The sequence below is a fragment of the Pseudophryne corroboree genome, chromosome 5 (genome assembly GCF_028390025.1).
Source record: "Pseudophryne corroboree isolate aPseCor3 chromosome 5, aPseCor3.hap2, whole genome shotgun sequence".
Taxonomy (NCBI): Eukaryota; Metazoa; Chordata; class Amphibia; order Anura; family Myobatrachidae; genus Pseudophryne; species Pseudophryne corroboree.
Window position 1 is genome coordinate 654,320,388 of NC_086448.1, and position 14,695 is coordinate 654,335,082.

General features: G+C 44.5%; 1 protein-coding gene across 2 annotated transcripts in view; it reads right to left on the minus strand.

The window, feature by feature from the left end:
* LOC134928209 (ethanolaminephosphotransferase 1-like) overlaps positions 1–14,695 on the minus strand; it is a 185,348-nt gene that overhangs the window by 35,857 nt on the left and 134,796 nt on the right. For both annotated transcript variants that reach the window (XR_010177854.1, XM_063923685.1), the window contains exon 4: positions 758–832. Coding sequence is in view for 1 of the 2 variants with exons in the window: in XM_063923685.1 (XP_063779755.1) it covers positions 758–832 (75 nt within the window). In the remaining variant the exon portion in view is untranslated. The remainder of the gene's footprint in view (positions 1–757; positions 833–14,695) is intronic.

The following is a 14,695-nucleotide window of genomic DNA, read 5'->3' on the forward strand; positions in this document are numbered from 1 at the left end:
ATCTGAGAGTCTGACCCATGACCCATTGGATGTACTGATCCGTAAAAATATTGCCTGGTCTATGGGGAAGTACAGTATGTTCTAAATCTAGGCATCCCCAAGTTGTCTTTTAGAAAATGTACTTATCATTGTGGTATTTACACTTAATAAAGATTTCATTTTTGTTCGTTTGTTGCTAAAACTGCCTTTACTGAATATACTGTATACAGGTAGGGGGTCTACATAAGTAAAAGATTAAAAACTATGTCATATGGATATGTTTATCTGTGATAATACAGTGCTATGTGGCACTTTAATAAGGCTTTTACCATTTCCTATGTTAAACTTCAATTGTAATAATTAATTTGGTGACTTTTGTGATCTGTACAAAAGATATTCAAATATGAATGTTATCTGTACAATTTAGAATGGTCAGGCTGCATTTACTGCTATAAAGTGTGGTTATGCAATATGTCAGCTGATGCGGGAGGTACAGTAACGTTATATGTGGGCTGATTTGGGGGTTGTATTAATACAATGTTGGGACTGATGTGGGAAGTTGTATTCATGCCTTATGGAGGCTGATTTTGGAGTATTCACTTTATGTAGTGGTTCTTTATTTAATTATGAAGCTAAGTATGTCAAAATGGTATATGTTTCGAAATAAAGTGTATATAAAATTAATTTTCATGGATAAGAAATGTAACAATTATTCAAAGTGAAACAACACAGTTCTAAACATGAAATTGCCCCAGCTTTGAAGGGCTTATTGCCATACCCAACGCATAAGCCAGAAAGTTTCCCAAAGCTGCAGAGATCCAAATCCAGTTTGGAATATGCTGACTGCCGATACCTGAAAATAAGACATATTTAGGTGTTTATCCAGCCATTGAAATGCATGAAGTATAACTGTACATAATTAAAGAAATCCTGAAAACATGTTGAGGTGTGTGAGCACATTGATAAAGACATTTTTAAGTATCCAGATTTTCTGCCATATTGCATAGTGATCTTATGAATTTAGATTAGTATTATGGTTGTGGGTTATGTCCATTTTGAGAAAATGCACACTGCAAAATTGTTGGACATTTTAGCAAAAACAGCGAGGTCCTGCAGCTTAAACCACGAAAATATTGCAACAAATGGGACCCAAAAACAAACTCCTGCCACCCAACCGTATCCTGCTTTGTACTCTACAGTATATGCTATGGTCATTGTATGACTGCACCCATTAGGATCACTGCTACTGGTTGGAACTTGGAAATTGGAATATGGTGAGTAAGTCCAAGTCTGGTATCGAAGACAAAAATAGTAAAGTAAACTCTTATAAATAACTATGTTTAACTTTATAATTTTTATTCTGCTGCTTTTTACTACTTCCTCTCTCAGTCAGGAAAAGAAGAGCAAATGAGGTCACAGCACAGACTGATATGCAGCATGACTGGGTTAGGCCAAAGATGATTTTATTCTCATGGTGGTAGTGTTCAATGGCCATGTTAATAGGATTAATGCAACAATGTTAAAGCAATGATAGACATGTTACTGTAGCTGTATACAGGCAGCAATACCATCATATGGCGAATGATTCTCTATGAAATGCCTTATTTTCACAGCTTACCTCCTACTGTAAATGTTAGACTTTTAGATGTAATCACATCCCTTATTAGTAAGTAGCTTAGTAAGTACTCTTATCTTCATGGGTTACAGAAGGCAGAATTATCTATCATGCAGTGTATGTAGAATTATATATATCTTGTAATACAAACAATAACATATATACCATAGGCAGGAGCCACCATCAAGCACATTTCCCATTAAGCCAGATAGGTTAGCATGTTTGCAAAGAAGAGATATGACCTATTATAAAGAAATCCTCCCTGTGGGGCTTAATAAGGTTTATCACCTGCAGTGTATGGATTATTTACAGTAGTAGATACTGTAGCGCAGAACCGTTTCCCTCTCAGAGTGCAGAGGATTTTTATTTAATCTTTTTAACTTTTTTAACAAGAAAGAACAGAATGTAAATGAAGGGTCTACAGGTGGCAACAATGGATCCGGTATGTAATACCGCTAGACGGGTGAAATAATATAAAGCAATAATAAAACAGAAACTTATATTTTAGCTAAAGATTGTAATAGCTGATCTTATGAAAAATTAAAAAATAAAGAGATTTTCCAGTGGGCTAACAATTCCTTGTTCGTGTGAGGACTCTGTTCTGCATCTTTAAGCAAAGTATACAAAGGGATATACAGTGCATCCGGAAAGTATTCACAGCGCTTCACTTTTTCCACATTTCGTTATGTTACAGCCTTATTCCAAAATGGAATAAATACATTTTTCCCTCAAAATTCTACACACAATTCCCTATAACGACAACTTGAAAAAAGTTTTTTTGTTGTAAATTTTGCAAATTTATAAAAAATAAAATAAGAAATCACATGTACATAAGTATTCACAGCCTTTGCCATGAAGCTCAAAATTGAGCTCAGGAGCATCCTGTTTTCACTGATCATCCTTGAGATGTTCCTACAGCTTAGCTGGAGTCCACCTGTGGTAAATTCAGTTGATTGGACATGATTTGGAAAGGCACACGCCTATCTATATAAGGTCCCACACTTGACAGTGCATGTCTGAGCATACACCTAGCATGAAGTCAAAGGGATTGTCTGTACATCTCCGAGACAGGATTGTCTCGATGCACAAATCTGGGGAAGGGTACAGAAAAATATCTGCTGCTTTGGAGGTTCCAATGAGCACAGTGGCCTCCATCATCCATAAATGGAAGAAGTTCAGAACCACCAGGACTCTTCCTAGAGCTGGCCGGCCGTCTAAACTGAGTGATCAGGGGAGAAGGGCCCTAGTCAGGTAGGTGACCAAGAACTCAATGGTCACTCTGTCAGAGCTACAGCATTCCTCTGTGGAGAGAGGAGAACCTTCCAGAAGGACAACCATCTCTGCAGCAATCCACCAATCAGGCCTGTATGGTAGAGTGGCCAGACGGAGTAAAAAGCACATGGCAGCCCACCTGGAGTTTGCCAAAATGCACCTGAAGGACTCGCAGACCATGAAAAACAAAATTCTCTGGTCGGATGAGACAAAGATTGAACTCTTTGGCTTGAATGCCAGGCGTCATATTTGGAAGAAACCAGGCACCGTTCATCATCAGGCCAATGCCATCCCTACAGTGAAGCATGGTGGTGGCAGCATCATGCTGTGGGGATGTTTTTCAGCGGCAGGAATTGGGAGACCAGTCAGGACAGAGGGAAAGATGAATGCAACAATGTACAGAGACATCCTGGATGAAAACCTGCTCCAGATCGCTCTTGACCTCAGAATGGGGCGACGGTTCATCTTTCAGCAGGAAAACGACCCTAAGCACACAGCCAAGATATCAAAGGAGTGGCTTTAGGACAACTCTGTGAATGTCCTTGAGTGGCCCAGCCAGAGCCTAGACTTGAATCCGTTTGAACATCTCTGGAGAGATCTGAAAATGGCTGTGCATCGGCGATTCCCATCCAACCTGATGGAGCTTGAGAAGTGACAGATGGGTGGGGGATACAATATACAGGTTGAGTATCCCATATCCAAATATTCCGAAATACGGAATATTCCGAAATACAGATTTGTTTGAGTGAGAGTGAGATAGTGAAACATTTGTTTTCTGATGGCTCAATGTACACAAATGTTGTTTAATGCACAAAGTTATAAAAAACATTGGCTAAAATTACCTTCAGGCTGTGAGTATAAGGTGTATATGAAACATAAATGCATTCTGAGCTTAGACTTAGGTCCCATCGCCATGATATCTCATTATGGTATGCAATTATTCCAAAATACGGAAAAATCAGATATCCAAAATACTTCTGGTCCCAAGCATTTTGGATAAGGGATACTCAACCTGTATTAAATAATGCAAAAATGTATTACTACCTATGGTAAATTGGTAATATACATAAAAAGGGAGATGCAGGCTTGTAATATTAAGATCGTGACCTAATACCAATATATAACATTAAAAACATACAATTCAACATATAACATGAAAGTAGATCTGGGGGCTTGATGGTAATGTCCTCAAAAGTATAACTGTATAGGCTTAATTGCGAAACGTCTACAGAAGAGCTCCTATAATCAGATCCTCTAGTCAAAAGCCATTCCATCCCTTCCACATGGAACCAACCTCTTGCTGATAATTCACCTGTAGGCTGAGACCCGGTGTCCTGACTTCTGAACGGTGCGCAGTCAAGCGTGTACAGTATGTTAAATAACACATGAAATGTGTCCAATTCAAACTAGTGATGTGGACCGGACATTTTTCGGGTTTTGTGTTTTTGGTTTTGGATTCGGTTCCGCGGCCGTGTTTTGGATTCGGACGCGTTTTGGCAAAACCTCCCTGAAAATTTTTTGTCGGATTCGGGTGTGTTTTGGATTCGGGTGTTTTTTTTACAAAAAACCCTCAAAAACAGCTTAAATCATAGAATTTGGGGGTCATTTTGATCCCATAGTATTATTAACTTCAATAACCATAATTTCCACTCATTTCCAGTCTATTCTGAACACCTCACAATATTATTTTTAGTCCTAAAATTTGCACCGAGGTCGTTGGATGACTAAGCTAAGCGACCCAAGTGGCCGACACAAACACCTGGCCCATCTAGGAGTGGCACTGCAGTGTCAGACAGGATGGCACTTCAAAAAATAGTCCCCAAACAGCACATGATGCAAAGAAAAAAAGAGGTGCACCAAGGTCGCTGGATGGGTAAGCTAAGCGACCCAAGTGGCCGACACAAACACCTGGCCCATCTAGGAGTGGCACTGCAGTGTCAGACAGGATGGCACTTCAAAAAATAGTCCCCAAACAGCACATGATGCAAAGAAAAAAAGAGGTGCACCAAGGTCGCTGGATAGCAAAAAATGATAATAATGATAAGATACCGTGCGCCAGTGATGGCTGCCTCTGATTTCAGGAAATGGACAAAGAAGTGTCACCCCACACTCCAGAAATCGATATGGTCAGAGAAATGCCATTAGAATCCAGAGGCGCTCAAAGAAAACATAAATGAACATTCATAGTGTACCACACATATATGTAGAACTATTCAATTAAAATCTTTTAATAAGCCTTATACCTAAAGATGAGTCTACTTTTTTAGGAGTAGACAATCACGCATTTTTTTGGGGGGAGCTGGAGTTCTACCAGTGTGGATTCCGAGTGGCTTTGATCCTCCTCTCCACAGATGTGTCCCAAAAAACGAAAGATAGAAAACCTCCAATGGTGCAATATCTTTTATTTGCTGTACTAAACATATAAAACAGGGATAAGGGTGGTCTCTCACCATATGAAGTGGTCTACAAAGTAGACAAAAACAGCAGGTTTAAAAGGTGTTCACATTCGGGCGTCCCCGGAACCGGCTGCTCCGCTCCACAGGTGATGTCCCAACCGTTTCCCTCACAATAAACAAGTCCTCCTACCAACGCGTTTCGACACAACCAATGTCTTCATCAAGGCAAGGTCGCTGGATGGCTAAGCTAAGCGACCCAAGTGGCCGACACAAACACCTGGCCCATCTAGGAGTGTCAGACAGGATGGCAGATTTAAAAAATAGTCCCCAAACAGCACATGATGCAAAGAAAAATTAAAGAAAAAAGAGGTGCAAGATGGAATTGTCCTTGGGCCCTCCCACCCACCCTTATGTTGTATTAACAGGACATGCACACTTTAACAAACCCATCATTTCAGCGACAGGGTCTGCCACACGACTGTGACTGAAATGACTGGTTGGTTTGGGCCCCCACCAAAAAAGAAGCAATCAATCTCTCCTTGCACAAACTGGCTCTACAGAGGCAAAATGTCCACCTCCTCCTCATCGTCCGATTCCTCACCCCTTTCACTGTGTACATCCCCCTCCTCACAGATTATTAATTCGTCCCTACTGGAATCCACCATCTCAGGTCCCTGTGTACTTTCTGGAGGCAATTGCTGGTGATTGTCTCCACGGAGGAATTGATTATAATTAATTTTGATGAACATCATCTTCTCCACATTTTCTTGAAGTAACCTCGTACGCTGATTGCTGACAAGGTGAGCGGCTGCACTAAACACTCTTTCGGAGTACACACTGGAGGGGGGGCAACTTAGGTAGAATAAAGCCAGTTTCTGCAAGGGCCTCCAAATTGCCTCTTTTTCCTGCCAGTATATGTACAGACTGTCTGACGTGCCTACTTGGATGCGGTCACTCATATAATCCTCCACCATTCTTTCAATGGTGAGAGAATCATATGCAGTGACAGTAGACGACATGTCAGTAATCGTTGGCAGGTCCTTCAGTCCGGACCAGAAGTCAGCACTCGCTCCAGACTGCCCTGCATCACCGCCAGCGGATGGGCTCGGAATTCTTAGCCTTTTCCTTGCAGCCCCAGTTGCGGGAGAATGTGAAGGAGGAGATGTTGACGGGTCACGTTCCGCTTGACTTGACAAGTGTCTCACCAGCAGGTCTTTGAACCTCTGCAGACTTGTGTCTGCCGGAAAGAGAGATCCAACGTAGGCTTTAAACCTAGGATCGAGCACGGTGGCCAAAATGTAGTGCTCTGATTTCAACAGATTGACCACCCGTGAATCCTGGTTAAGCGAATGAAGGGCTCCATCCACAAGTCCCACATGCCTAGCGGAATCGCTCCGTTTTAGCTCCTCCTTCAATCCCTCCAGCTTCTTCTGCAAAAGCCTGATGAGTGGAATGACCTGACTCAGGCTGGCAGTGTCTGAACTGACTTCACGTGTGGCAAGTTCAAAGGGTTGCAGAACCTTGCACAACGTTGAAATCATTCTCCACTGCGCTTGAGTCAGGTGCATTCCCCCTCCTTTGCCTATATCGTAGGTAGCTGTATAGGCTTGAATGGCCTTTTGCTGCTCCTCCATCCTCTGAAGCATATAGAGGGTTGAATTCCACCTCATTACCACCTCTTGCTTCAGATGATGGCGGGGCAGGTTCAGGAGTGTTTGCTGGTGCTCCAGGCTTCGGCACGCGGTGGCTGAATGCCGAAAGTGGCCTGCAATTCTTCGGGCCACCGACAGCATCTCTTGCACGCCCCTGTCGTTTTTTAAATAATTCTGCACCACCAAATTCAATGTATGTGCAAAACATGGGACGTGCTGGAATTTGCCCACATGTAATGCACGCACAATATTGGTGGCGTTGTCCGATGTCACAAATCCCCAGGAGAGTCCAATTGGGGTAAGCCATTCTGCGATTATGTTCCTCAGTTTCCATAAGAGGTTGTCAGCTGTGTGCCTCTTCTGAAAAGCGGTGATACAAAGCGTAGCCTGCCTAGGAACAAGTTGGCGTTTGCGAGATGCTGCTACTGGTGCCGCCGCTGCTGTTCTTGCTGCGGAAGGCAATACATCTACCCAGTGGGCTGTCACAGTCATATAGTCCTGAGTCTGCCCTGGTCCACTTGTCCACATGTCCGTGGTTAAGTGGACATTGGGTACAACTGCATTTTTTAGGACACTGGTAACTCTTTTTCTGACGTCTGTGTACATTCTCGGTATCGCCTGCCTAGAGAAGTGGAACCTAGATGGTATTTGGTACCGGGGACACAGTACCTCAAGCAATACTCTAGTTCCCTGTGAATTAACGGTGGATACCGGAAACACATTTAACACCGCCCAGGCTGCCAAGGCCTGAGTTATCCGCTTTGCAGCAGGATGACTGCTGTGATATTTCATCTTCCTCGCAAAGGACTGTTGGACAGTCAATTGCTTACTGGAAGTAGTACAAGTGGTCTTCGAACTTCCCCTCTGGGATGACGATCGACTCCCAGCTGCAACAACAGCAGCGCCAGCAGCAGTAGGCGTTACACTCAAGGATGCATCAGAGGAATCCCAGACAGGAGAGGACTCGTCAGACTTGCCAGTGACATGGCCTGCAGGACTATTGGCTTTCCTGTCTAAGGAGGAAATTGACACTGAGGGAGTTGGTGGTGTGGTTTGCAGGAGCTTGGTTACAAGAGGAAGGGATTTAGTTGTCAGTGGACTGCTTCCGCTGTCACCCAAAGTTTTTGAAGTTGTCAATGACTTCTGATGAATGCGCTCCAGGTGACGTATAAGGGAGGATGTTCCTAGGTGGTTAACGTCCTTACTCCTACTTATTACAGCTTGACAAAGGCAACACACGGCTTGACACCTGTTGTCCGCATTTCTGTTAAAATAATTCCACACCGAAGAGGTGATTTTTTTTTGCAATTTGACCAGGCATGTCAATGGCCATATTCGTCACACGGATAACAGGTGTCTCCCCGGGTGCCTGACTTAAACAAACCACCTCACCATCAGAATCCTCCTTGTCAATTTCCTCCTCAGCGCCAGCAACACCCACATCCTCATCCTGGTGTACTTCAACAGTGACATCTTCAATTTGACTATCAGGAACTGGACTGCGGGTGCTCCTTCCAGCACTTGCAGGGGGCGTGCAAATGGTGGAAGCCGCCACCTCTTCCCGTCCAGTTTTGGGAAGGTCAGGCATCGCAACCGACACAATTGGACTCTCCTTGGGGATTTGTGATTTAGAAGAACGCACAGTTCTTTGCTGTGCTTTTGCCAGCTTAAGTCTTTTCATTTTTCTAGCGAGAGGATGAGGTCTTCCATCCTCATGTGAATCTGAACCACTAGCCATGAACATAGGCCAGGGCCTCAGCCGTTCCTTGCCACTCCGTGTCGTAAATGGCATATTGGCAAGTTTACGCTTCTCATCAGACGCTTTTAATTTTGATTTTTGGGTCATTTTACTGAACTTTTGTTTTTTTGATTTTACATGCTCTCTACTATGACATTGGGCATCAGCCTTGGCAGACGACGTTGATGGCATTTCATCGTCTCGGCCATGACTAGTGGCAGCAGCTTCAGCACAAGGTGGAAGTGGATCTTGATCTTTCCCAATTTTACCCTCCATATTTTTGTTCTCCATTTTTTAATGTGTGGAATTATATGCCAGTAATATATCAATAGCAATGGTCTACTGTACCGTACTGCTATATATTATATACTTGTGGTCAGCAAAATTATGCACTGTCCTCCTACTATATATACTGCGCACAACTAAAATGCACCAAAGGTATGGATGGATAGTATACTTGATGACACAGAGGTAGGTAGAGCAGTGGACTACTGTACCGTACTGCTATATATTATATACTGGTGGTCAGCACAATTATGCACTGTCCTCCTACTATATATGCTGCACACAACTTAAATGCACCACAGGTATGGATGGATAGTATACTTGACGATACAGAGGTAGGTAGAGCAGTGGACTACTGTACCGTACTGCTATATATTATATACTGGTGGTCAGCACAATTATGCACTGTCCTCCTACTATATATACTGCGCACAACTTAAATGCACAACAGGTATGGATGGATAGTATACTTGACGACACAGAGGTAGGTAGAGCAGTGGCCTACTGTACCGTACTGCTATATATTATATACTGGTGGTCAGCACAATTATGCACTGTCCTCCTACTATATATGCTGCGCACAACTTAAATGCACCACAGGTATGGATGGATAGTATACTTGACGACACAGAGGTAGGTAGAGCAGTGGACTACTGTACCGTACTGCTATATATTATATACTGGTGGTCAGCACAATTATGCACTGTCCTCCTACTATATATACTGCGCACAACTTAAATGCACCACAGGTATGAATGGATAGTATACTTGACGACACAGAGGTAGGTAGAGCAGTGGACTACTGTACCATACTGCTATATATTATATACTGGTGGTCAGCACAATTATGCACTGTCCTACTATATATACTGCGCACAACTTAAATGCACCACAGGTATGGATGGAGAGTATACTTGACGACACAGAGGTAGGTAGAGCAGTGGACTACTGTACCGTACTGCTATATATTATATACTGGTGGTCAGCACAATTATGCACTGTCCTCCTACTATATATACTGCACCACAGGTATGGATGGAGAGTATACTTGACGACACAGAGGTAGGTAGAGCAGTGGACTACTGTACCGTACTGCTATATATTATATACTGGTGGTCAGCACAATTATGCACTGTCCTCCTACTATATATACTGCGCACAACTTAAATGCGCCACAGGTAGGATGGATAGTATACTTGATGACACAGAGGTAGGTAGAGCAGTGGCCTACTGTACCGTACTGCTATATATTATATACTGGTGGTCAGCAAAATTATGCACTGTCCTACTATATATACTGCGCACAACTTAAATGCACCACAGGTATGGATGGATAGTATACTTGACGACACAGAGGTAGGTAGAGCAGTGGACTACTGTACCGTACTGCTATATATTATACACTGGTGGTCAGCAAAATTATGCACTGTCCTACTATATATACTGCGCACAACTTAAATGCACCACAGGTATGGATGGATAGTATACTTGACGACACAGAGGTAGGTAGAGCAGTGGACTACTGCACTGTACTGCTATATATTATATACTGGTGGTCAGTAAAATTATGCACTGTCCTCCTACTATATATACTGCGCACAACTAAAATGCACCACAGGTATGGATGCATAGTATACTTGACGACACAGAGGTAGAGCAGTGGACTACTGTACCGTACTGCTATATATATACTGGTGGTCACAGCAAAATTCTGCACTGTCCTCCTACTATATACTAGAATGCAGCACAGATATGGAGCGTTTTTTAGGCAGAGAACGTATAATACTGGTGGTCACTGGTCAGCAAAACTCTGCACTGTCCTCCTACTATATAATACTGGTGGTCCCCAGTCCCCACAATAAAGCACACTGAGCACAGATATTTGCAGCACACTGAGCACAGATATGGAGCGTTTTTCAGGCAGAGAACGTAGATATTTTCAGCACACTGAGCACAGATATTTGCAAGCACACTGAGCACAGATATTTGCAGAACACTGAGCACAGATATTTGCAGCACACTGAACACAACTGAGAGAACACTGCACGTCCTCTCCCTATTATCTCCAATGCACGAGTGAAAATGGCGGCGACGCGCGGCTCCTTATATAGAATACGAATCTCGCGAGAATCCGACAGCGGGATAATGACGTTCGGGCGCGCTCGGGTTAACAGAGCAAGGCAGGAGGATCCGAGTCTGCCTCGGAACCGTGTAAAATGGGTGAAGTTCGGGGGGGGTTCGATTCCGAGGAACCGAACCCGCTTATCACTAATTCAAACACAGTAATTTTTTGTCAGATATACTTTAGGGATGCAAATGTTTATACTTAAACCCTACTGCTACATATGCACAGTGTCAGTAGTAAAAGTCACATTACCCTATTCGCACACAATAATATGTAAAAAAAGTAGGATTTTAATACATACCGGTAAATCCTTTTCTCTTAGTCCGTAGATGATGCTGGGGTCACTTCAAGAACCATGGGGTATAGATGGGATCCGCAGGAGACATGGGCACTTTAAGACTTTCAAAGGGGTGTGAACTGGCTCCTCCCTCTATGCCCCTCCTCCAGACTTCAGTTATAGGAACTGTGCCCAGGGAGACGGACATTTCGAGGAAAAGGATTTATTTTTAAACTAAGGTGAGATACATACCAGCTCACACCTCAAGCACGCCGTACAACATGGCATTTAACACAACGCAAGTCAACGGCATGAACAACATCAGCAACAGGCTGACTATAAACATAACACAACATGTGTGCAACCACAACTAATAACTGCAGATACAGTACGCACTGGGATGGGCGCCCAGCATCCTCTACGGACTAAGAGAAAAGGATTTACCGGGAGGTATTAAAATCCTATTTTCTCATACGTCCTAGAGGATGCTGGGGTCACTTCAAGAACCATGGGGTTATACCAAAGCTCTAGAACGGGCAGGAGAGTGCGGATGACTCTGCAGCACCGATTGACCAAACATGAGGTCCTCATCAGCCAGGGTATCAAACTTGTAGAACTTTGCAAAGGTGTTTGAACCCGACCAAGTAGCCGCTCGGCAAAGCTGTAATGCCAAGACCCCCGGGCAGCCGCCCAGGACGAGCCCACCTTTCTGGTAGAATGGGCCTTCACCGATTTCGGTAACGGCAATCCAGCCGTAGAATGAGCCTGCTGAATCGTATGACAGATCCAGTGCGCAATAGTCTGCTTGGAAGCAGGAGCCCCAATTTTATTGTGAGCATACAGGCAAAACAGAGCCTCTGTTTTCCTAAACTGAGCCGTTCTGGCCACATACATTTTCAAAGCTCTGACAACGTCGAGAAACTTCGATTCGAGCAAGGTGTCAGTAGCCACTGGCACCACAATAGGTTGGTTCAAGTGGAACGACGAAACCACTTTCGGCAGAAATTGCTGATGAGTCCTCAACTCTGCTCTATCTTCATGGAAGATCAAATAAGGGCTCTTGTGAGACAAGGCCGCCAATTCAGACACCCGCCTGGCGGATGCCAAGGCCAACAGCATGACCACTTTCCAAGTGAGGAATTTCAACTCCACGTTTTGTAAAGGTTCAAACCAATGAGATTGAAGGAATTGCAACACCACGTTAAGATCCCACGGTGCCACAGGGGGCACAAAGGGAGGCTGGATGTGCAACACGCCTTTCACAAAAGTCTGAACTTCTGGAAGGGAGGCCAATTGTTTTTGGAAGAAAACCGATAAGGCTGAAATTTGTACTTTAATGGAGCCCAACTTTAGGCCCGCATCCACACCGGCTTGTAGAAAATGGAGAAAACGTCCTAACTGAAATTCTTCTGTAGGAGCCTTCTTGGATTCACACCAAGACACGTATTTTCTCCAAATACGGTGGTAATGTTTAGACATTACTCCTTTCCTGGCCTGAATAAGAGTGGGGATGACTTCCTTGGGAATACCCTTTCAGGCTAGGATCCGGCGTTCAACCTCCAAGCCGTCAAACGAAGTTGCGGTAAGTCTTGGAACACGCACGGCCCCTGCTGCAACAGATCCTCTCGTAGAGGAAGGGGCCAGGGATCTCCTATGAGTAATTCCTGAAGATCCAGATACCAAGCCCTCCTTGGCCAGTCTGGAACAATGAGGATCGCTTGAACCTTTGTTCTTCTTATGATCTTTATCACTTTTGGAACGAGTGGAAGCCGAGGAAACACATACACAGACTGAAACACCCACAGTGTCACCAGGGCGTCCACTGCCATTGCTTGAGGGTCTCTTGACCTGGAACAATATCTCTGAAGTTTCTTGTTGAGGCAAGACGCCATCATGTCTATTTGAGGAATTCCCCAAAGACTCGTCACTTCTGCAAAGACCTCTTGATGAAGACCCCACTCTCCTGGATGGAGATCGTGTCTGCTGAGGAAGTCTGCTTCCCAGTTGTCCACTCCGGGACTGACAGAGCGCTTGTATGCCTTTCCGCCCAGCGGAGAACCTTTGTGGCCTCTGCCATTGCCGCTCTGCTCTTTGTTCCGCCCTGGCGGTTTATGTACGCTACTGCTGTTTTGTTGTCCGACTGAATCAAGACGGGCCGATAGCTAAGAAGATGTTCTGCTTGCAGAAGGCCGTTGTAAATGGCCCTTAGCTCCAGTACGGTTATGTGTAGACAAATTTCCTGGCCTGACCATCCTCCCTGGAAGCTTACCCCCTGTGTGACTGCCCCCCAGCCTCGGAGACTCGCATCCGTGGTCACTAAGATCCAGTCCTGGATCCCGAACCTGCATCCCTCTAGGAGGTGAGAGCTGTGCAGCCACCACAGGAGTGAGATTCTGGTCTTGGAAGACAGGATTATCCTTCGGTGCATGTGCAGATGGGACTCGGACCACTTGTCCAACAGGTCCCACTGAAACATTCTGGCATGGAATCTGCCAAACTGAATGGCCTCGTAGGCTGCCACCATCTTGCCTAGCAACCGAGTGCATTGATGGATCGATACTCTTGCTGGTTTAAGAATTTATTTGACCAGGTGCTGAATTTCCAGCGCCTTTTCTACTGGAAGAAAAACTCTCTGTAATTCTGTGTCCAGAATCATTCCCAAAAACGACAGCTGTCTCGTCGGAACCAACTGTGATTTTGGCAAGTTTAGGAGCCAACCATGTTAGGGATAATTGTGACTCCTTGCTTGCGAAGGAGAACCATCATTTCGGCCAGTACTTTAGTGAAAATCCTCGGAGCCGTGGACAGACCAAACGGCAACGTCTGAAATTGGTAATGACAATCCTGAACTGCAAACCGCAGGTAAGCCTGATGTGGAGGATAAATGGGAACATGTAAGTAGGCATCCTTTATGTCCACTGATACCATAAAATCCTCCTCCTCCAGACTGGAGATCACTGCCCGGAGAGATTCCATCTTGAATTTGAATTTTCTTAGGTAGAAATTGAGGGATTTGAGGTTCAGGATTGGTCTGACTGAGCCGTCTGGCTTCGGGACCACGAACAGGCTTGAATAAAAGCCTTCTCCCTGTTGTGACGGGGGAACCCTGACAATGACTTGATTGTGACACAATTTTTGTATTGCGGCGCATACCACTTCCCTGTCTGGAAGAGAAGCTGGTAAGGCTGATTTGAAAAATCGGTGAGGGGGGACGTCTTGAAACTCCAGTTTGTACCCTTGGGACACTATTTCTAAAACCCATGGGTCTAGGCCCGAACGAGCCCAGAACTTACTGAAGAGCCTGAGACGTGCCCCCACCGGTGTGGACTCCCACAGAGGAGCCCCAGCGTAATGCG